Consider the following 21,588-nt stretch of genomic DNA (forward strand, 5'->3'; position numbering starts at 1 on the left):
TTATTCCCTGCTCCATTTGTAAAATCAGCAATAAGGCTATAAAAAGGGACCAGGTTAGACGATGTTTGTTTAAATCATTTCCATACGTTCTCAGTATAAATAGCAAACATGATGTGATTCATATCATCACTATCCAATGAAAAGCATGCATCTCCAGATTAGCAACTTCAGAGGAGAAGGTAAAAAACCTTTTTAACTTTCCGTGGAAGTCAGTGTAAAAATATTTTTGGAGCATTTTTATTGGTCCATTCATTATGACATTTTCCCACAATGTGAAGGACAGCTGCTGTGTTCAAATGATGTAGTAAACTAAAAATCAACAAAAAATGGAGATACATGTTTTTCGTTGGACAGTGACCGTATATTTTCTGGTTATTACAGCACAGCAAGGGACTCAGGCGCAGGCAGTGATGCACTTTAGTCTGAGTCTTAGATTATTTTTGGTCAAAGCTGTTTGGTCAAATTATGGAATTGTGTTCTAGTAAAAGCTTGAACCTTTTCATCCCCATTTTCTTTGTGTCTTGTCTGACTATGACAAGAAAGAAAGCAAGAAATGCGACTTGGACTTGATAAATGGTCAGTGCTAAGTGCTGCTTAGCAGGCCGGATGTGAACTCTATTGCATGTGTTTTTTTGCTCTCTTAAATTGATGGCGTTGTAGTGGGAGAGGGAGAGCAGATATTTTACTCACTGATTTCTGAGAAACAAATCAAGCAATAAAAATGTGGAGGAGAAGTTTAGCAAGTTTTCTGCGAAGCATTTTTGAATGATTCTGCTGCTGTTAGTTGAGCACTTCGACATAATTACTAATGCCCCATTTTCAGATACTTTTGAAATTTCGTTGACCAGCCATCATTTAATTCAGTGTCTGAGAATGACACAAAGCCCCAGCTAACTACAGAGATATACATCCACCTGCGAATCACATGCTCCCAGTTTTTCTGTTCTACGTTCACTGTGAGGCTTCTGCCTTGGCCTCACACTGCCATTGCATGGTGGGTTGGGATGGGGTATTGTTGGAGCGGTGGAAGGCGATGCCAGTGCACTCCGTGCTGGTTGCCCGCAACCTTTCACCTTGTTGCCCTGTGTCCAGATGCTGGCAAGAGGAGGGACCAACCGAGTGGGGTGGAAGAGGTGACCCCACAGAGGGAGGGGGAGCTGGGGGGGGCACAGCAGGGGATGCCCTGCCGCTCAACTTCCAGCACAGGTCAGTATGGGACTGCATGTGCACCCCCACTCCCAACCCTTCTCATACCTTCCATGCCAATGGCAACCGCTCATTCAGTCCCTGCAGTGAGTGACAGGCAACCCAAACACTCACACTAGTATTCATTTCTCCTTAGGCCTGTTCGGGTATTTATGATGCCTATGGTTAGTGAAAAATAAAGACTGAATATTTATTTTTGTCATGATTACATACATTACTGTGCTCTTCTAAGCAAATCATGATTATAAGTGCTACTGGACATACATTGACAGACTGCATGATTCATCAAAGAGAAATACTGTTTAATAAGCTTTTTATATGTTTACACATTTATATATATATATATATATATAGATATAGATATAGATATGTATATAAAGAATATGTATTTATTTTCTTCTCTTTCTTTTTTCTTTTTAGTGTGGCAATACATTTAAAACTTTTGCTTGAAACAACATTTGTAACCTCAAAAAAAACTGTTTTTGTTATATGTATCCTACCAAGGAAATAGCTTAGGAATTTTTGTAATATATTTATTTTTGCCTATTTTTGCCACCCCTTTTCTCCTTCCTCATTGAGAAGCAAGTCCTAGGCTATTCTGTCTGGCATTAGCGAATACACAAGCAATGGAAAAAATACTTCCAGTGCTGCCTTAACTCAATGTTGATGTATAATTCACTGGTGAAGGAAAAACTGTGCTGATGATGATGATGACTCACCACCTATTTCACCACTTAACCTTAGTGTTCAGTGTTAGCTCATTAGCTCATTCAAGTAGGTATCTGTGAGCTTTTCAATTTTCTACTGAGTGCTAGTGATGTTTTTGGCATGCTGGTTCACAATATGTATATCTGAGTGTCACTTCTTTAAGTGTTGAATATCAAAATCAGTAAGCATGTGTAACTTTAATATACACTGAACTGCATTTAATTTACCAAATAATCTATTCTCTGTATCAACCTGTAGCCACATTTGTAATTAAACAAGTAATTGTTTTCAGTTGTTTTAATTGTTTTTATAATTAATTGATAAAAAAAAATGATATATCTGTCGTTCAGTAGAAGAAAGAATGCAGAGAAATTATAAATAAGACTCGTCACTGGTTAAAATATGAATGGGATTCTAATACTTTAACTGTTTGCAGATAAAATCCCACCTTTCAGCAAAACAAGACAATCTGCTTGCTGGTTACGCTACAAGAGGAGGAGAGTTGACCATTTTGTGGCATTAGTGGGGAAATCCCACCCTCGATGTGGAGATCTGTGCAAGCAACATAGCAGGGACAATATGAAAAAATCACGTTTTGTGTGCATTAATGAGCAAAACACTACAAACTATTCATGATTTTTTTGTTATATTTTACCAGTGATTTGAAACGGTAATTTGACCTTCAGTTTTGACTATTCTGGTCTCTCTCCATTCATAGAGATAGAAGCCTGGTCTTGTGTGACTGGAAATAACTGCTTGGGGGCATTGCAAAGATGGCCGCTGAGTGAACAGACTTCTCTATATGGTCTTTGATATTTCATTTGATATTTGATATTTTTGGAGATGTTACTAACCTCATGATAATCAGTTTTAATGGAAAACACATTTCTTCTTTTTGTTAGTGTGTTAGCTATGGGCTAAACTGAGGGCATATTGTCATAGTTTAGTCATTTGCCTCTACATTTTAGGCCTCGTTTTCTTCAGAAAGATCAACTTCAGATCAAGAGCCATTTTAAATTGCTAGAACTGCCGTGTGGCTATTTTTGGTCGAGGAAATTGATTTGAAGGACTGAATTGTAAGCAGTTGAGGTTCCTTTCATTTAGCAGTCAGTGGATTATACTAGGTTTTGTTGATCCAAGCAAATATTCAGTGGTAAAATAGCACAAGATACAGCATGTTGTAAGCTTAATTGCCATATGTTTTATTGGTGACATCCTCTACGTACTGTCATATCAAACACTGGCTTCTGAACCTGGTATTAAATGACATGGTGAGCTGATATTCTGGCCCAAATTTGAACTCATTCAGGCTGTCAATAGAGAGTACTAAAATTCCTTTAGTCTATGACCGAATATAATCGGTGAAAGGCCGTCATACAATTCCTATTTCACAGAGAGTGAATTAAAATCCATGTCCATGGTTGTCGGGTCTTAAGATGACTGGCTCTCTCTCACAAGTAACTGGCACAAGCGCGAATGCATGTATGCTAAAGATGCTGATCCGGTAGCTGAGCCAGAGGTTACAATAGAGGGAATGAGTCATGCGTTATAATATAGCCCTATTTGATAGGCCTATATTGCACATAAGCCTTATAATGAGACTGTGCTCTGGAACCTGTGCTGTAAGTAATCAGTGATTCAGGAAGAACTCATTTTAGATTGAAATGCAACATTATTTCTCTCTGAAGCATGTCAGTGTTTAACAGTTTTGGCTTCTTTAGAAGCTGTTATAGCATCCCTTGTTCTTAAAGCTTGCATTGGCTTAAGCTTAAAAGGTCTGTGATTTTTTTTTAAGCAAGCCACCAACATGACGATTGCTGACCATTATAAAAGGTTAAATTATTGCTTCTGGAAAATCTGTTTTCCTGTATTTGATGCTGTTCTATGTAAAAGTTCCCTCGTATAAACCAGACCAATGTAAATTTCATTTTTGGAGGCCATGCAATAATGAAAGGCTGCATAAAAGATGAAAGTTTGCTAGTGTTGCTTTCTGTAGTGTCGGTACAGTCCATTCTCAGGGTGTACAGAGGAGGTGGGAAGAGCACTGGAGGGGAGATGGTGCTTAAACAGCTTTTCCCTGAAGACAAATTAGGACTACGCTTCATTTAACTCATTTAGCTGTAGAGAGGCTGAAGGACTACTACAGCACACTATATCTAGGTTATAACTGGGATGGGTTTAAAAGAATCGGACATTATGTATTGTGATCTTAGTTATGTACATTGTGATTGGTGTGAGACTTTAAACTGAATCATATTTTATATGTTGCTTTGACCCATTCCTTTGATTTTATGAACAAGAAAGTGGCTGATTATGAGTTCTTGATATTTAGATGCCTTAATTTTTTAAATATTATAATGAGAAAGTGTTTTTGAGATTGTGAAAATACAGTGACACATACTGTTATTGTAAAATGTGGTATAAATCACTTTATAACTTCACTCTAAGTATGTCACCCTTGAGGTACAAGCTCATTGTAATTTCTGTCTGTGAACGTATGAACCTCTTTTGAATAGTTCTGGAGTGAATTCAGAGTCTGAACAGAGTTGTACTGATGTGCAAACTCTCTCTCTCACTTTCTCTTTCTTGCAGGAAACACGCCCTGAACTGTCACAGAATGAAACCTGCTCTCTTCAGTGTGCTGTGTGAGATCAAAGAGAAGACTGGTAAGTTATTCGCTCTTTTCAACTGTACTAGATTTTTGTGCGAGTTTCAGAAGGTGTCAATCCAGTCTGTCTCAACTAGCTTTTCCCCCTCATGAAACTGATGTATTTCATTTAAGATCGGTCGTATAGAGTGGCAAAGGTTCATCCGATGTTTGTTTGTATGTTGCTTTGTTTTTAATAATGTGGGCTCCTTCCAGCTCCCTCTTTTGTCATAGCATAATAACTGTGAGTTCAGAATCAACATAATGTCCAATATGTCAGCTTGAAGTACTGATAATATCGAGCTGTTCACAGTACATGAGCTGAGTCGCACGTTGTGCATTGATTGAATGTTCTCATCGTCTGAGCTTAGTCTTCATCCACATTGATGACCCTAGTTCACTCCTCAGTCAGCTTGTTCCTTACGTTGTACCACGTTCGGTTGCATCTGCTTTTTTACAATATGTAGAAAACATGTTGTGATTAGCTAGGATATTTGACTCCACAGGCTTGTCTACAGCATGCTTTTATTGGCATTACTTTTAGACGTCTGTTGCATGTGAGTCAAAATGATTATTTAAAAAATGTTCATAGAGAGCAAACACATCCATTAGTAGCTTTGCTGAAAATTCTACAGTGGTTAACACGTTATCTTTGTATCTGCGCTTTCTAAGCCATGACTATTAATATGCTCAAGGCTTTTGACAGTCAGGCACATCCTCAGCACCATTCTCTCTTTATTATAACATATTGACTTTCCCCTTCCCCAGCCTCCACCTCAGTCCTACATAAAGCAAGTCCATGTAGAATTACAGTGTAAAAATGTTGAGTGGGCACCAGTTTACTACGATCTGTCAATAACCCGGCCTCGCTTCTCCCTAATTGGATGCAAGAAACGGGTCGGCTGGAGGAAAGGGGGGTGGATGTGGGGGTTGTCCCTGTTGCCAGGGCAACCTGCTGTCTTATTTACCTAATGTCATTCACTTTGATTTTCACATTTAGCCTGCCAGCTGAGAGTGGGCCTGGGAGAGACGCAGCACTGAAAAGCGAGGCACAAGAGCCTATAGGGGACACACAGACCATTATAGAGGGCAGAAAATGTTTTGTATAGCGTATAGGTTATTACCAAATGTAAGATTTAATCGATGGTCGTGATATGCACCTTTTTTGCCAAAACATCATGGTAAAAAGTGTACTGCAATTTAATATAGGTCAGAACTATAGCTGTAGTAGTAAATTGATTGAAGAACTGTAGTGTAACTCTAGTATATTGGTTTCAGTGCTGTAGTATTTAGGCCAGACTGCTGTAGTATGTAGGCTGAACTGCTGCAATATTTGCCCAAAGTGCTGCAGTATGGAAGCTAGAGTGCTGTAGTATAAAGGTTAGAGTATTGTAATATATAGGTTGAGGTTCTGTAGTTTATAGGCTATGCAGTCATGTATTAGGATACAAAATAGTAGTGCTCTTAGATATTTTCTGTCGAATTCAGACATAGTTAAATATAGCAGATGCTTATGTACAATGATTAAAGCTACATATGCTACAGCTCTCTCTTTCAAGCCAGGATTTTGTATATTTGATATGATATATTTGCAAACATCATTTATTTTTTGTATCTCTGAATAGTCTCCTTAGGGTGGCAGGATTCTTTTGACAATCAGTGATCCTCAAGGGGATGCATGTAGTATAATAAGCTATTAATAACTTATTGTTGATTAGTAAGTTATGACCCAATTTATGCTGTTGTTTTCCTTCCATTTGAAACTGTGATGCTGGATCAATTTAAAAAATAATATATAAAAGCACTATAACACTCATGGTTATGTGTTAATGCGAGTAACACTGGCTCTGATGATCTGTCGTACTCTCCTTCCTGTGACCAAAACACAGCTGTGATCAATAACTTACCCTCTCTTGTATTCCTTGTGTTTGTTTGCTTTGGCTAAGGAGCTGTAGTGTAACTGATGTATATAGGCCAGACTATGATATTATAAAGATTGTGGTATCTGAGCACTGTAGAATGTCTATAGTATATAACAGGGCTGAATGATTTGGGGGAACAATACTGAATTGCAGTTTTTCTTTCCAATGTTGTAATTGCGGATCGCTAAGAGAGAGCTTATTAGAAATTACTCCTAGGTTTTTTTTTTTTTTCCCAATCACAAAGACTATGATATACATATATTTTTAGGCTTGGTGCATGAATGTTGAATATCTGTGTCACTGTCCAAAGAACAACATGTATCTTCAAAATATGAGAAAAAAATCTTAATTTTCAATGAAGGTCAAAGTAAAAAGGTTTTATTTCAAAGTAATTTCTATTGGTCGGTTCATCATGAACGTTTCACACATTGTGAAGGACAGCTGTTGTGTTCAAATGATATAGTTAACTAAAAATGGAGATAAATGTTTTTATTTGGACAGCGAAGATGTATTGAATGCCCAGGGAAGCAAAGTTGAAAATTAAACTGGCTAAACCGGTATGTTTACAGACTGTTTATTAGTGTGCACTACCCCTTTAATTCCAAATCATATTATGTAAAATACATAGTGTGCTAGAACGCTACTCTAATTTCTGCACTTAAAATTTAAGATAATCATAAATAATGTAGAATATAATTAAGATTACAACTTAAAAAATAGCAGTCTATAAAATAATTAACTCTTCATGCCTAGTATATAGACTGGAGTGTGTGCAGCAATTCTCTGTCACACTCAGCAGGAGTCCTGTTGGCTGGTCACCTCTCCATGTCTGACCACGCTCTGTCCTGTTATGTGAAAGCCCCATACTGCTTTTAGGCCCCGTCTCCGAAATGAGGAATGTGAATTATACAAGGTGCTCTCCTTTATTTACTGCTAGTGTAGTCATTTCTCTTTCTCTCTCTCTCTTTCTCTCTCTTTCTCTGATTTCATCTATTTCTTGTTCACATCACTATTATATTCTTTTTGCTGTCTTTCTCTTACTCTTTCTCTCTGACTCATTCCCTCTCTTTAATGTCAGCTCACTCACTCTGTCTCTTTGCATGCACTCTCTCTCTCTCTCTCTCCCTCTCCCTCTCTCCCCCTCCTCCTTCCCTCAGTTTTTATACACTTTCTCTCTTACTGCCGAGCAGCAGGGATGAAAGCAGCCAGAGCTCGGGTCTATCCCCGCTGCTTCGGTCTTGTCCTCTCCTCCTCCCTCTCTCTGCCTCGCTCCCATTCTTGAAAGAGAAGACTTGCTCTGAACTCCAGGCTTTGATATGATAATGGGTGGGTAGGGGGTGAGCAGAGACTGGGGAGAGTGGGGGAGGGTCACTGAATTCCTCTGAGCACTGCAGTTGGAGAAGATTGTTTTTATTGTTAAGGAAATGTTCTGCTCAAAAGCAAGTCGCCCTGCTGCAAAAGGTCTTTCCTTCTTTTTTTTTTGCCTGCACTTAAACATGACCTACATATGTGTGAAATTCAAGATTAGTTCATTAATCCCCTTAAAAACAAATTAAGAGAGGTGCGTTTTCTTTCCATTCTTTCATCCCACCTCCCCCCACCGTCACCCTTTAAGTGCTGCAAAATGGCTTCTTGCTGGTGAACATCTATTTCTTTCTGCTTTTTTCAGTGTCAACGCACACACTTTGGTTCATAGATTGAGTCATTTTTGATTGGGTTATCTTTCTTCTTAGTGCCATAGCCAGAAATTAATTTTGAGGGCTGGTTATCACAGCAACCACAGGGCTACTCATTCATTAACTATATTTGCTGTTGCTCTTGCAATAAAAATGAAATGATTAGTTGTCAGAATTATATTTGCAGGGTTGACTTTGCAAGACTACAGGCAAATGAAAATGGACAGACTGGCTCTTCAGCATGCACATAACAGCACAGGTCTCAAATCAGATTCAAATCCCATGACTACATTGGGGGGTGGGAAATATTTCATGGACTTCATGGCCTGAAACTTAACCAGTGCCTTGAAAGACTTTAAACAGAGAATGTCACTGAGTCTGTCATTTGAACAGCCAGATGTACATGGTCAGCATATTTATCCCATATATCTGTGTGTTGTAACAATTAATTTGCTCATATGCCTGTGTAGAGATGTTTTCTGAATATCTTCACATGAGAAAAATTAAGTCTTTTCTTGAAGTTTGCCTGTGGATGGGGATTTTTATGTTCTATTGTATGTATAGCAGTTTTCAGCTTTAGAATTTAAGCAACAGTAAAAACCAACCCATGTTTACGCTATGTGTAGCCTCCTGGATATAATTTGCTATAATTTTAGCAATTGACTACAAATGTTTTTAAGTTCAAACGGGCTTTGTTTCCCTCAGTTTCTGAAAAGAGGATACAACTGAACAGTGCTGGTAGACAAACAGTGAAGTTTTTGTTTGAACTGGAATGAATGGCAGTGACTTATTTGCACATTAAGTTGTACTTGAGATGAGCTAATTATTATATGCACATAGTGGTACCATGGAGGCATTAAAAAGCAATTAATCTGACTAATAAGGTAGTTTCACATGACAGATTACTTAGATTTAGCACAAAGTATTTCTTTGCCTGAATGAACAGCTTAATACTGATCTTCTTTTGGCTTTGCTTCATTGCATGGTAACTTGACTTAACTTGCTTCGTCTTGAGCTTTGTAACTTGAGACTTGAGGGTTAAATCTTGAGATTTACTTGTGACTTACATAAGCATGTGTATCATTCCTGTCTCTGGAAAACTGGGTCTGAAACTTCACTTCTTGTGGTAGCCTAGATATAATATATTTAGCCAGTCTTCATAAACCAGTCCCAACTTTTGAGGGTTGTAGTTTTGAATGCAGATTTTATTGTTGTTGTTTTTATTATTATTTTCATTTATTGCCAGTATCTTTAATTTATTGCCAATTTTAACACTGCTGTACCAGTACTAATCTAATTTGAATTAATCTGAACCTAAATTCTGAAATCAGCAAGTAATGTTGTTTGCAACAGTAAGCACAGTTCAGAATTGTACATCAGAGTGCACAGGAAATCTCATGGTAGAAAAGTGGCTTTGTGGTGCACACCAACGACATTCATGTAAATGCCACCCTGTTTCATGTAAAATTGATTTCCCTTGTCTTTAACGTAAATATTTGTTGGCAAATATAATTATCTTTGTGCATTATCCAGTGCCCCCCGGCATGTAATGCAGAAGATGCATGCTGATTGTACGTGTGAAAGCACATGATATGATTTCCACCTTTATTAAGGAAATGAGGCTATACTTGTACAGAAGTCCAAGCCATTGCAGATATTGCTAGGGGTTAGTTGAATTTGTGATCATCAATTCCTAAACAGCCTAGTAAATCAGTCAGAATCTTACCATTTTCAAATCAAGACAATTTATTGTATAGTTTCCTTATTTACAACCGTCAAGCTTGTTTAATAGCCACTTTTATTTCTTAGCTTTTCCCAGCAGATAATCTTTTTTTTTGGGGAGTTGTGGGCGGGGAGGTGTTTTACAGTTTGTCTAAACACCTGCTGGTTTTCTAGTGAAGTCCAGTGAGTTTATGTGAAGGCCTATCACTGTCTGGTTGTGCTTCCACTTGTGGAAGTTCAGTCAATCACAGGCGTAATTAAGGCTTTTTAATTATTATTCGTTCTTGAGAGAGCTTAATTTTAACCCTGCCATAAAATTTAATGAGTTGTTGGAAACCACAGACTCCTATTATATTTTATGAGGCCAGGTCTGCAGGCCCATTGAGCAGAGGAGACAGGGCAGAAAGAGACACACACAGACAGCAGCAAAGGTAGAAGAAACAAGAGAGGTGGACAGTAGCAGAGAGAGATTGCTGCACATAGAAAGACACACATAAAGACAGTGAAAGTGCATTCTACTACCGTCCATACAGTTCAGCGGTTTTTTCTTCTGCTGAAATACAGACAGCAGAACAGGGATGATCTCAGTCCATCAAACAGACAGAGATTCAAATCAAACATATACTGTATAAACACAGCCCTCTCTGGCTCTGCCTAATGTCCACTTAGTGGCATAGCAGCCATAGAAAATGTTGATTTTTTTACCCTTCCCTTGCTCATACTTGCTCTGTCGGAGTCTCATCGCCTCTGCGCTTGTGTTTTTTGTGTGGCACTCTGTCACTCAATCTGTTTTTCTCTTCTCCATTCCCCTCTCTAGAGCGGTGAGAACGAAAAAGATACAGCGTGCAAAGGTGGTGGTGGTGGGGGGACGTACAGAGAGAGCGAGGGAGAGGACGATAGAGAGAGATTGATGAGGCTGTAAGAGCAGCAGTAATTACTCTGTGTCCATTCCCCATGCCGGATTGGCAGACGGCTAATATCGCCCAGACCCCTGGCCCTGACAGGCACCCCCCCATCCCCCTTCCTCCCCAACATAGCCACTCTGAGAGGGGGTGGAGGGGTGTCGAGCATCACCTCACACCCTTTGCTACAGACTGCTGCTGTGTGGGCTTGGATGTCTTTTCTCTCTCATTACGTTATTCCTCAAGGAATCGAGCTCCTGATGTCCTCTTTGAGAGAGGACAGGCAAATACAAAATGGGACCAAGGCGGTTTGTAGCATTGAGACGTTCTGTGTTATGTTACTTGACCTGGAAGATTGGAACATCATCCACATTTTATAAAATTAATAAGACAAAGAATTGATATTGTAAGGATTTGAACATTGTTGCTGCATCATATGCATCCCTAAAAGAGATTACGTAGTGGTAGTTGTGGACAATGTGACAAAAATATATCACAAACGTTTCCAGTATGTATAGTCTGTGTCATGATATAGGCCTGTAGTTTTTCTGAAGTGGTGTGTCTTACAATTTAAAACCTGTAAATAATACAATTTATGCTCAGTATTTTATATAATATTCTAAACTAAATGCAGCCACAAAACCCAATTATAATATGTTCCATATATAAATATATCACAGTAGCAGATGTTTTCTTTTAATAACCATACTTCATGCTTCTCTATAGGTCTATGATAAATAAATCTTTTTGCTTGGTTTGATTGGATTTTTCATTTCTCTTAAAATTGTTCAAAATTAAACTACTGTTAAATATTGTAGCAGTTAACATTATAAAGCACCCGTTCCCCAAACACTTTTTTAAACTCCTTTACAAAAGATATCTGACATCAAGCCTCCTGACTTCCCAATGTGATGTCTTTATTTTCCACATGAGTGGCCTTTGGGGAGTGGGTTGGTTCACACATTTCAATCAAACCTGTAATTATTTAATTTAATTAATTGATGTCCCACAACGGGAAATTACAGCAAAACTCACAAGCCCCACAAAAGTGAGTTAGTATCCCAGGTTGAATTTACCTCCAGTGTGCTGACCTCCCTCATTAGGTCTCTCTTTCATTCACTCCCTCGGTCTAGGGCCAGAGTTTGGAAGAAGCCAATGTCTTTTTAATTAAAGATATGTAAATGTGGCCTCAGCTGGATTACTTTAGCTGGCGTGGTTGTGGCGGGGCGGTGGCGTGTCGGAGCCCAGCTCCTAATCCAGACTAATTAAAGATTAATTACAATTGATAGGAGCCTTCCACCCCTCTGTCAAGCTCTCTGCCTAATTTGCTGGAGTATCTCCCCTCCCTAATGCTGGTGAGATGGGGATAAGGTCTGTTAGGGTTATGGTTATGACTGGAGTCTTGGGGGTCATCAAGGGCCTGTGTCTCTGTAAGCCCTGAGAGCTTCCCTTCAGGCCAGGGAATTTACGCGGACGACACTTGGATTGAGGTCTTAGCCGCTTGTTAATCTAGAGTAATCTGTTTGTCTCACGCAAAGGTGTCAATACAAACGCTCCTTCAAATGAGCCCGTTCTCACAGCTGCGTGTGAAAATTGCATGGGCGAACGTGGTTCTGTAAGGAATACGTTTCTGAGCTGCTTGTCTCCTGCGTGCTCTGTGGTGATGCCTCCTCTCACAGAGGTAACTGAGGTAATTCCTCTCTCCAGGCTTCTGGAGAGTTTTGCTACAATCCCTGGCGCTGTTCACTGTCAGCACACACTCACTCTCAGGGTGCACACTAAAACTCGCTGTATGGGATTCTGGTGCCCGCCTCTCCCTGGCCCTGTTCGGCTCTGTCACGGTGCTCGTTCGCTCGTTATAAATGGGGGCTGCTCCTCTGATCTATTGCTTAATTGCCACCTAATTTGCATAACAGTGCAAATTAACGACCTCTCAAATGAGCGTTCATTTTTCACAAGGTCTTTAGGAGCTCCTTAAGAGGCGGTGCTAATTAGCACAGGAGGCAGCTGTGCTGATGAGCCAGAGAGCTGGGGAACGCGAGTATGGACGCAACTGAGAGCAAGAGAGGGGTGTGACCACAGGAGTGACGCATTATTAAGAAACCTATTCCCTGTCCTATCCTTGTTCGGAGAGAGGATTTCAGAATAAACCTATTTTCTCATCATTTGGTGAATTTAATGATTTTTTTTGTTGATGTACCTAGTACACTGTGATATCTTGCACACAGAATGATGAAATCTATACACTTTTTGTTTGAAAAAATATTGGCTGATTATTTCCTAAAGTACCCGCCTGCATTATCAGTTCTGATAAAAGCCTGTCTAATTGTTTGAATGGATCAGAATGATTTAACCTGTCCGATATTCAGTTTCAATGTTGATAGATTTTATAGGGGTGGTTTCCCAGAAATGAATTTAGCCTAATCTTAGGGGCATTTTGTATTGTAGTTTTCCATTACAGGAGCAAAGGAGGATATAGTCCCGGACTAAGCTTAATCCCTGTCTGGGAAACCAGTCCATAATGTTCACATTCAAACTTAAAGAATGTGAATCGAGTGCATTCAAGCATCTTGGGATGAGGCAAGTGTAAGCCACTTGTGTTTAAATAGTTGTGTGTAAGGAACAGAAATACTCAAAAAGTTATGACTGTGACAGGCCTATTTGGAAATGTGTATATTCAACCAGTTTTGCCCATCCCTAACTGTCATGGCAACACAGCCATATCCTCCATGGTTTTCTTTGTGGTAGACATTCACAGAGGCCCTGATCAGTTTTCTGGGAATTTCATAGAATACAGCCTTTGGAGCAGGAGCAGTCTCTCACCCTGCCGGATAGAATGCATATAACACATATTGTTTTTTTTCTTGATGTGGTGTGAATTAATTAGGGAAGCCTGTTGTCTCGGTGTCGAGGTGTCTATGAACTGCTAGTTGAGTTAACTGAAGTCAGATTAATGGAATGCTTGGTTGAAGCCATGTGTTTGTACAAGGTGTGAGCACTTCTGGTCACACCTTAATCAGATCCCTCTATGTTGACACTGACCACTGACCACTCCTTCACCCAGAAAGCAGAAGGATATGTGTGTGTGTGTGTGTGTGTGTGTTTGTGTGTGTGTGTGTGTGTGTGTGTGTGAGAGAGAGAGAGAGAGGCTAAGTGCGTGCCACAGTGCTCCAGTAAATAGACCTAACAGACGCTGCTTAACCTGAGCTGCTTAGAGCTGTTACTGACCGATGGATTGTGCAGATTACTCCACCCTGGCGCAAACTTGCATGCCCTCTTCGCTCTCTTGAGTGCCTCCACATAACACCACTCAGTCTGACCTCATGTTCTCTCTCTCTTTCTCTCTCTCTCTCTCTCTGTATCACTGTCTCTGCCCCATTTGAGGTAAATATCAGACCCTTGACATTTTCCTCTTGATGGTTGTCTCGTTTTCACTCTCTTTTAGCTTTCTCTCTTTTTCTTCCTCTTGGTATTGCCTCATGTTTCTAAGAAGTTGCTTAAGATGTGTGGATAGTGGTCTGCTGCTACTAACCTCTGTTGTTTACCAGTTGATGTGAACTCCAAAGAGTCAAGTGGCGGAGATAACTTAATGTGAATGCACTGTTTCAGGAATTGTGGCTCCGTGCCAAATTCTATATTGTTCTTGCATATTAATGCCATTATATGAGCATTTATTTGGATTATTTATATGGATTATCAGTAACCCAGAAATATAACATTTATATTTATTGGATTACCAATGAAGTTCTGATACTGGTTCTGATATCACACATCACCTAATCATTTTGCTCTTCTGGAATGCAGTCATCAACCAATATGTATTAAAATATAAAATATAAATCCTGTTCAGGGGCGCAGCAGGTAGTGTCACAGTCACACAGCTCCAGGGAGTTGTGGGTTCGATTCCCGCTCCGGGTGACTGTCTGTGAGGAGTTGGTGTGTTCTTCCCGTGTCCGCGTGGGTTTCCTCCGGGTGCTCCGTTTTCCTCCCACAGTTCAAAAACACACGTTGGTAGGTGGATTGGCGACTCAAAAGTGTCCATAGGTGTGAGTGTGTGAATGTGTGTGTGTCTATGTTGCCCTGTGAAGGACTGGCGCCCCCTCCAGGGTGTATTCCCGCCTTGCGCCCAATGATTCCAGGTAGGCTCTGGACCCACCGACCCTGAGCTGGATAAGCGGTTACAGATAATGAATGAATGAATGAAAATCCTGTTCAGGGCAATGGTGGGTCCAGAGCCTACTTAGAATCACTGGCTGAAAGGCAGAAACACACACTGGACAGGGCAACAGTCCAATCCAAGGCATCTCACGTGCATGTGCGCGCACACACAGTCACACACCTACGGACACTTTTTGATTAGTCAGTGTTTAAGCAAATAATACATTTACAAGTAGAATACATTAAAATGTACCAATCACCAAATTATATCAGGGATTTTTCTTCTTTCTTGAAAAGTATTTGACATAATAATTCATCTTTGTAACAATAAGACAGAGTCAGGAGAGGACATCCAATCAGAAGAGACGTACTTTGCATATATTATTTTTAAAGGCACAGTAACTAAAAAGCTTATTTAATTTTAAGGCTTGTGTAACTGTTCTTGTGAATTTTGTTAATTACATACAACAAATAAACAAATAATATAAGTGAGTAAGTGTATGAGAAAGTGTTTTTAAAATACACAAGTATAATAGCCATTAAAGAAATTGGTCATTGTTCTTCTTATGATTCTTATATTTCAATATAGGGCCATTTTTTGTGGCCTACATCAGTTTATGTTTGTATTTATCAATTTGGGCCTTTTTTATTTCTTTGTCAGAGCTCAGAAATGCCACCCCTATTGCTATAGCCTTCAGGCTTTAGATTTATCAGCAGTTATGGTCAGAACTCAGGCATTTTTTGAACACCATTTTTTTTCACTGCTCTTGATTTCAGCCCATCATGATCACCCCCCACCCCCTTAGTGTCTGTGTGTCCCTCCTTGGTATCCTCACTCTCTTACCCATCCTTTGTGTTCTGTTCCCTTCTCTCTCTCTCTCTCTCTCTTTCTCTCTCTCTCTCTCTCTCTCTCTCTCTTTCTTTCTCTACTGTCTCTCTCTCTCACTCACACACACACACACACACACACACACTCTCTCTCTCTCTGTCTCTCTCTCTCTCTCTCTCTCTCTCACTCACACACACACACACTCACTCACTCACTCTCTCTCTCTCTCTCTCTCTCTCTCTCTCTCTCTGCCTTCGTCACTATGATGCTTTTATATCACCTCCTGTGACTCTCCTTTTGCTTTTTTTCCCCCGATTCTCCTTGGCTCTCCTTCTCCCCCTTTTTCTTACCTTTCTCTCCCTTTCTCTCTCTCTCTCTCTCTCTCTCTCTCTCTCTTTCGCTCTCCCCTGCTCCCTCACGCTCTCCCAGTGAAAGGCTGAGAATACCCAAGGGAGCTGATGCAATTAAAATGCTAATCCTGTCTGTCTACAGAGAGAGGGAGGGAGGGAGGGCTGACAGCATGAGGGATTGCGGCTCACATGGAGAACTCGACTGAAATGGAGAACAGAGGGAGAGACCGGGGGGCTGGGGGCGCATAGAGAGGGAGAGCAAGAGAAAGAAGGAGGGGGTGTTTGGCGGGAGAGAGGCCAGAGTGAAAAGGGGGATGCAAGTGAGAGAGAGCGAGCGTTAAGCGATACAGAAGAAAAAGACAGACGAGGGCTGAGCAAGAGCTGAGAGCGGAGCCGTGATGGACTGTGTCTCCAGTAATGCACTGAAAATGGCACCATTAATATACTGCTTGCAGCAGTGAACACAATGCCTTCGTCTGCACTTAACACATCACCTGTAGTGTACCTGAATAGCAACGCTCCATCGTCTGGGCCAAAATGAGAGGGATTATGTATGCAGTCAAACCCAGCTGCTTTCCCTGAATATTTCATAGGATGACTTGCCAGCTCTGTAAGCCAGCCCCACACATTTTACCAAGCCCTGGAGGTGGTGTATTAAAGAGAACCCCCCCCCCCTTTTTTTATTTTTTTAAATTTGCTTTTTAGCTGTTTATTTTTTTATCTGTTTTAGCTGTTTAACATTGCTTGGTTTGAGAAAGTTTGGAGAGGTGTAATTAGACAGGATTTTCTTTATTTATTTATTTTATTGTTTAATTGAAGGTACATAAATTTAATGGAAGGATATTAGCACAACTTGGACAGATGTAGCGCATTAAAACATGCATTATCTCATTAGCATGGGGGTGTGTTTATATTAATGAAGTGTGCTAATTGAAAGATTTACAGGCTGGCTTTATTAATCCTCTTAAAGAACACAAACATTCACACACCGTGAACTCGCGGGCTGCGCCTCAGAGCCTCCGCACAGAAGGGAAGCCCACTGAGAGAGATACATATTCCACCATTTGTCTTTTGCCATTTGCCATTTAATTAGTGGCTAATTGTGGGTTTCAGATTCATTTTTGCACCATACGGTGTGCTGAATCTGAATGACAGAAGAGTAGTTTAAACATGAGGTCCATAACCCTTGGCTCAGAATAGTGCGGGGGTATTTGTGTGATTATTAGCAATCACGGCTTAATTGGGATAATTAGGGTAAACACAGGGCAGTAAGCTTCAGGGCTGCAGCTGGAGGGTTTACTGTTTGTTATTGGAGGGAGGGGGTAGGGGTGAGTATTGCTCCTTTGACTTGATTCAAATGCTGGTAAAATGGTACCCCTGGTCTGACCAACCCCAACCTTTAGTCCTTTCTGCCTGGTCAGCTCAGGAAGTGGTTAGTCTGGGAGCGTGTTTGGGGCAGCCGAACCGGTGTTTGTGTACTGAACCATATGTGTGGAGTGTTTTTCTCTTCTTTTTTTTTCTCTTTTTTTCCCTCCCCCCTTTATTCCGTCTGCTTGCTGCATGTTGGTCCAAATCCTTTTTTCGCTGCTTAGCCTCAGTCTCCACGGAAAAGTGAACAGACACTTAATCTGATTTAATGTACTCTCCGAAAAAAAAAGTTTTACTTCTATTTTTTTTATTGGACTTAGGGGGAGCTTTACTGGCTGAAATCAGGAGAGGGTAAAAGATAAAGTAAGAGAAAGAAAGAGAGAGAAAGAGAGGGATGGGCGAAACAGGGTCATTAGTTCAGTCGGCTGGGTACGCTGCATTCCTGAACCGTGAGAGGGGGAGAAACGGAGAGAAGGAATGTGGTAGAGGGGGGTTGAATGAAGGGACCCAGAAGAGGCAAGAGGGAACAAGAATGAAATGAGTGCTAGCCAGAGGAAAAAAGTTAAAAACTCGAAGGAGGGAGATTATAAAGAGGGGGAGGGAGTTAGAAACATATTAAGTGGCGTTACAGTTGGTGCAGCGAAATGTGTTATCAGTTAAGTGTTTGAAAGAGAATACAAAGAAAAGCTTTGACTTTTTTTCTGTCTGTGTGGCACAGTCAGCAGATCCACATTAGCAGAGCACCTTGTAATATGCATGGTGGAGTAGATTCTGTATTGTCACTGTCCTAAAACCGTTTCACTTTAAGACTATTTCTATTGGCCCACTCATCACATTGTGTTCACAAAGAACAACCGTTGGTTACAAAAACACAAATTATAGCGGATTAATAAGAATATATGTGTACAACATCTATTGGCCTCTGCCCTGAGAAATATCTAGCTGAAAGTTTTGTCTTTTGTCTTTTTTTTTTTTTTTTTTGTGACTCATTAGAAACAGGCTGGACCAGCAGCCTCACGGAGTTACCCGTTGTGGCGTTCTTTGTGGAATGCTGTCAATGTGTTTCAGTAGAAAGTTCAGCAGCTTTTTTTTTTCTGCAGAAGACAGAATATCCCTTCTTTCTGTACTGTCCCACGATGTGCACCTTTTTCTCTCTTGCATATATCCCCCTCTGTGGATTTTCTGCCTCTTATGTGCATAAATATGAGGGGGGCTGTCTGTAAGTTGTGTGAGAGATGTGCTGGAGCTAGTGGGGTGACAGGGGTCCCAGGTTAATACACTGCTGGACTGCTGGGGCTGAAAGCTGTACTTATGGCTGCCGGCGCTGCTAGTGACAGCACATGCTCTCCTATTACTAGAGCCATGCCTCATACTCGCATTACACTGGCCCACTGTCACAGAGGGACCATGCTGTCCTCTACTGGCCAAAAGCAGAACTGTGCCCTTTTTATTTTTTCTTATTGTTTACCCATACTGTGCTTGCGTGTTTTGTTCTGGTTTGCTGTTGTAGTTATTTAATAAAATATGATGAAAGGAACCTGGTGTGTCATAAAAAAATAATATTTATATCATACACAGTGCAAGGGCAGTATTGCTTCTGTAGTGTCAATATATTGTATGTTGTAAATGCAAAACTTTGATAGCAGCAAAAATACACTACGTAGCATACCTCCCCCCCTCTTTGACATTAGCTTTTGAGGTTATTTCATTAGATACTGTTTAGCTTCTGCAATAATAGCTTGTTAGTGACAAAAGCTAATTTAATAGCTTATTTCAAGACCCTTTTAACAGTGAAACATCAACAGCAAACATTGAAGGCAATATGTGAAACATCTATCACCACCCTGCTCTATGTTTTGGAAGCAGGACATTACTGTGCTTCTTTGTTGATGTAAAACAGTACTTCTCAGCCTCTCCTATCCTCATAAAAACACATATCTTGTCTCTTTGTTCCACAGTGTTAAGTATCAGAGGGGTTCAAGAGGAGGACCCCCCAGACCCCCAAATCATGCGCCTGGATAACATGCTGCTAGCCGAGGGTGTGTCTGGTCCCGAGAAAGGTGGCGGATCAGCAGCAGCAGCAGCCGCCGCAGCCGCAGCAGGCGGATCACCCAATGACGGAAGCATTGAGCATTCAGACTACAGAGCCAAACTCGCACAGATCCGCCAGATCTACCACTCAGAGTTGGAGAAATATGAACAGGTATGAGGCCCATTCAGGCATGGTGGTCTCAAGCTTTTTATACATCAAGCTATAATATACAGGAAAGTATATTAGTGGCCTTCTGTTTAGGATGTTATGTATTGTTTAATTCTTTTTGAGCATTCTTACAAATCAAGCAATTATACAGTACAGATTTTTTATAGAAGTACAAATGTAAAAGATGTAAATATTAGATCTTTAAGCGTTCATCTGATCTAGTTGCAGTCCCAGTGTGTAGTAATATTATTCTAGTGATATACTGCAGTTATATTTTGATCATAGCCTGCAGTCTTGTTCTATGTTGTGACTCACCATCTCTCTCTCTCTCTCTCTCTGGCATCTCAGGCTTGCAGTGAATTCACCAACCATGTGATGAACCTGCTGCGGGAGCAGTCGCGTACCCGACCCATCTCACCCAAAGAGATAGAGCGCATGGTGGCCATCATCCACCGCAAATTCAGCTCCATCCAGATGCAGCTCAAACAGAGCACATGTGAGGCAGTCATGATCCTCCGCTCTCGCTTCCTCGATGCCAGGTGTGTGTCTGTGGTCTGTGCTCTCTGTTTCAGCCTCTGCACAGGTTTTATTTGAAGTGTATAAGCCATAAGATTGACTTTTGGTTTTTGATGCAAAGACTTAGGTTAATACTGTTTTGGAACAATATTACGAGGTATATCCAAGGTTTTACAAAGATGTATTAGTCAACAAAGAAAATGTATTGTTTCAGATTTACAAATATTTAACTATTAAACACGAAAATATATGTAGGTTCACTGGTTATTTTGGATAGTAAATAAAATGGCTATATGCCATTTGATATTGTATATGCCAAAATTCTTAATTCCTGACACTGTCAGTGTAAAGAACTTTCCTCTACAGTGAGCATTTTGCATCGTACCACACTGAATAAAGAATCAAACACTGAATTATGCAGCACATTTTAAAAGTCTGCTATTCCCCTTTAAAAGCCTTGTGCATGTTTCTAAATTGCTCATTTAATGTCTAATGTTATTTTGTTCTCTTTACAGGCGCAAGAGGCGTAACTTCAATAAGCAAGCAACAGAGGTGCTAAATGAGTATTTTTACTCTCACCTGTCTAACCCCTACCCTAGTGAGGAAGCGAAGGAGGAGCTGGCCAAAAAGTGCGGGATCACTGTCTCTCAGGTGAGAGTGTTGACTGACATTGTTCAGTGAATTTCCATCGATCAGTTGAACTAACATCTTTGGCATGTATCAGCTTTAAATCATTTGTCCTTGTCATAAAGTTATGATCCAATTATGATCCAATTAATGTCTTTTCAGGTCTCTAATTGGTTCGGCAACAAGAGAATTCGGTACAAGAAGAACATTGGTAAGTTCCAAGAGGAAGCGAATCTGTACGCAGTTAAAACAGCGGTGGATGCTGCAAATGTGTCTGCACAGGCTAGCCAGGCAAACTCTCCAGCAACACCCAACTCAGGTAATGTCTTCACCAACTGCTTATTATTCTGTAGAACACAAACAAACACACACACACACACACACATACACACACATACCTTTCCTTAAACTTCCCTCAAACCAGCCAGAGTACAACACATGCCAACACAACTAGCTCAGCGCCTTTGCTGGCCTTGAAAGGGCCCCAAAAGGTCTGTTATTATTTCACAACACACACCCAAACATAAACACACACACTCACACACGCACACTCTGCTATCACTGTTGTCTTTCCCTTTCAAGGTTCTACGTGTGTCTTTGTTTGTCTTTTCCACCGGTCACAAGTCTTCGTTTTTGCTCTTTGCTCATGGTCACCACTGTCTTTTGACTGTCTTAAGTCTGGTTTGATCTGGGGCTTGGCTTTATGGGCTGAATTCGGTTGTTGCCTCTTTCCATGCAAATTTCTCACACCACTGTG

At 40.5% G+C, this 21,588-nt stretch overlaps 1 protein-coding gene across 4 annotated transcripts in view; it reads left to right on the top strand.

The window, feature by feature from the left end:
- pbx4 (pre-B-cell leukemia transcription factor 4) overlaps positions 1 to 21,588 on the top strand; it is a 33,371-nt gene that overhangs the window by 5,207 nt on the left and 6,576 nt on the right. For 2 of the 4 annotated variants that reach the window (XM_066673583.1, XM_066673582.1), the window contains exons 2-6: positions 4,507 to 4,580; positions 19,447 to 19,691; positions 20,037 to 20,227; positions 20,720 to 20,855; positions 20,994 to 21,150. In XM_066673583.1, coding sequence (XP_066529680.1) covers positions 4,507 to 4,580; positions 19,447 to 19,691; positions 20,037 to 20,227; positions 20,720 to 20,855; positions 20,994 to 21,150 — 803 coding nt within the window. Of the gene's footprint in view, positions 1 to 1,092; positions 1,207 to 4,506; positions 4,581 to 19,446; positions 19,692 to 20,036; positions 20,228 to 20,719; positions 20,856 to 20,993; positions 21,151 to 21,588 lie in introns of all 4 variants that reach the window. The other 2 variants (XM_066673580.1, XM_066673581.1) reach the window with 2 other exon arrangements.

The sequence above is a fragment of the Hoplias malabaricus genome, chromosome 6 (genome assembly GCF_029633855.1).
Source record: "Hoplias malabaricus isolate fHopMal1 chromosome 6, fHopMal1.hap1, whole genome shotgun sequence".
In the NCBI taxonomy this organism is placed as follows: Eukaryota; Metazoa; Chordata; class Actinopteri; order Characiformes; family Erythrinidae; genus Hoplias; species Hoplias malabaricus.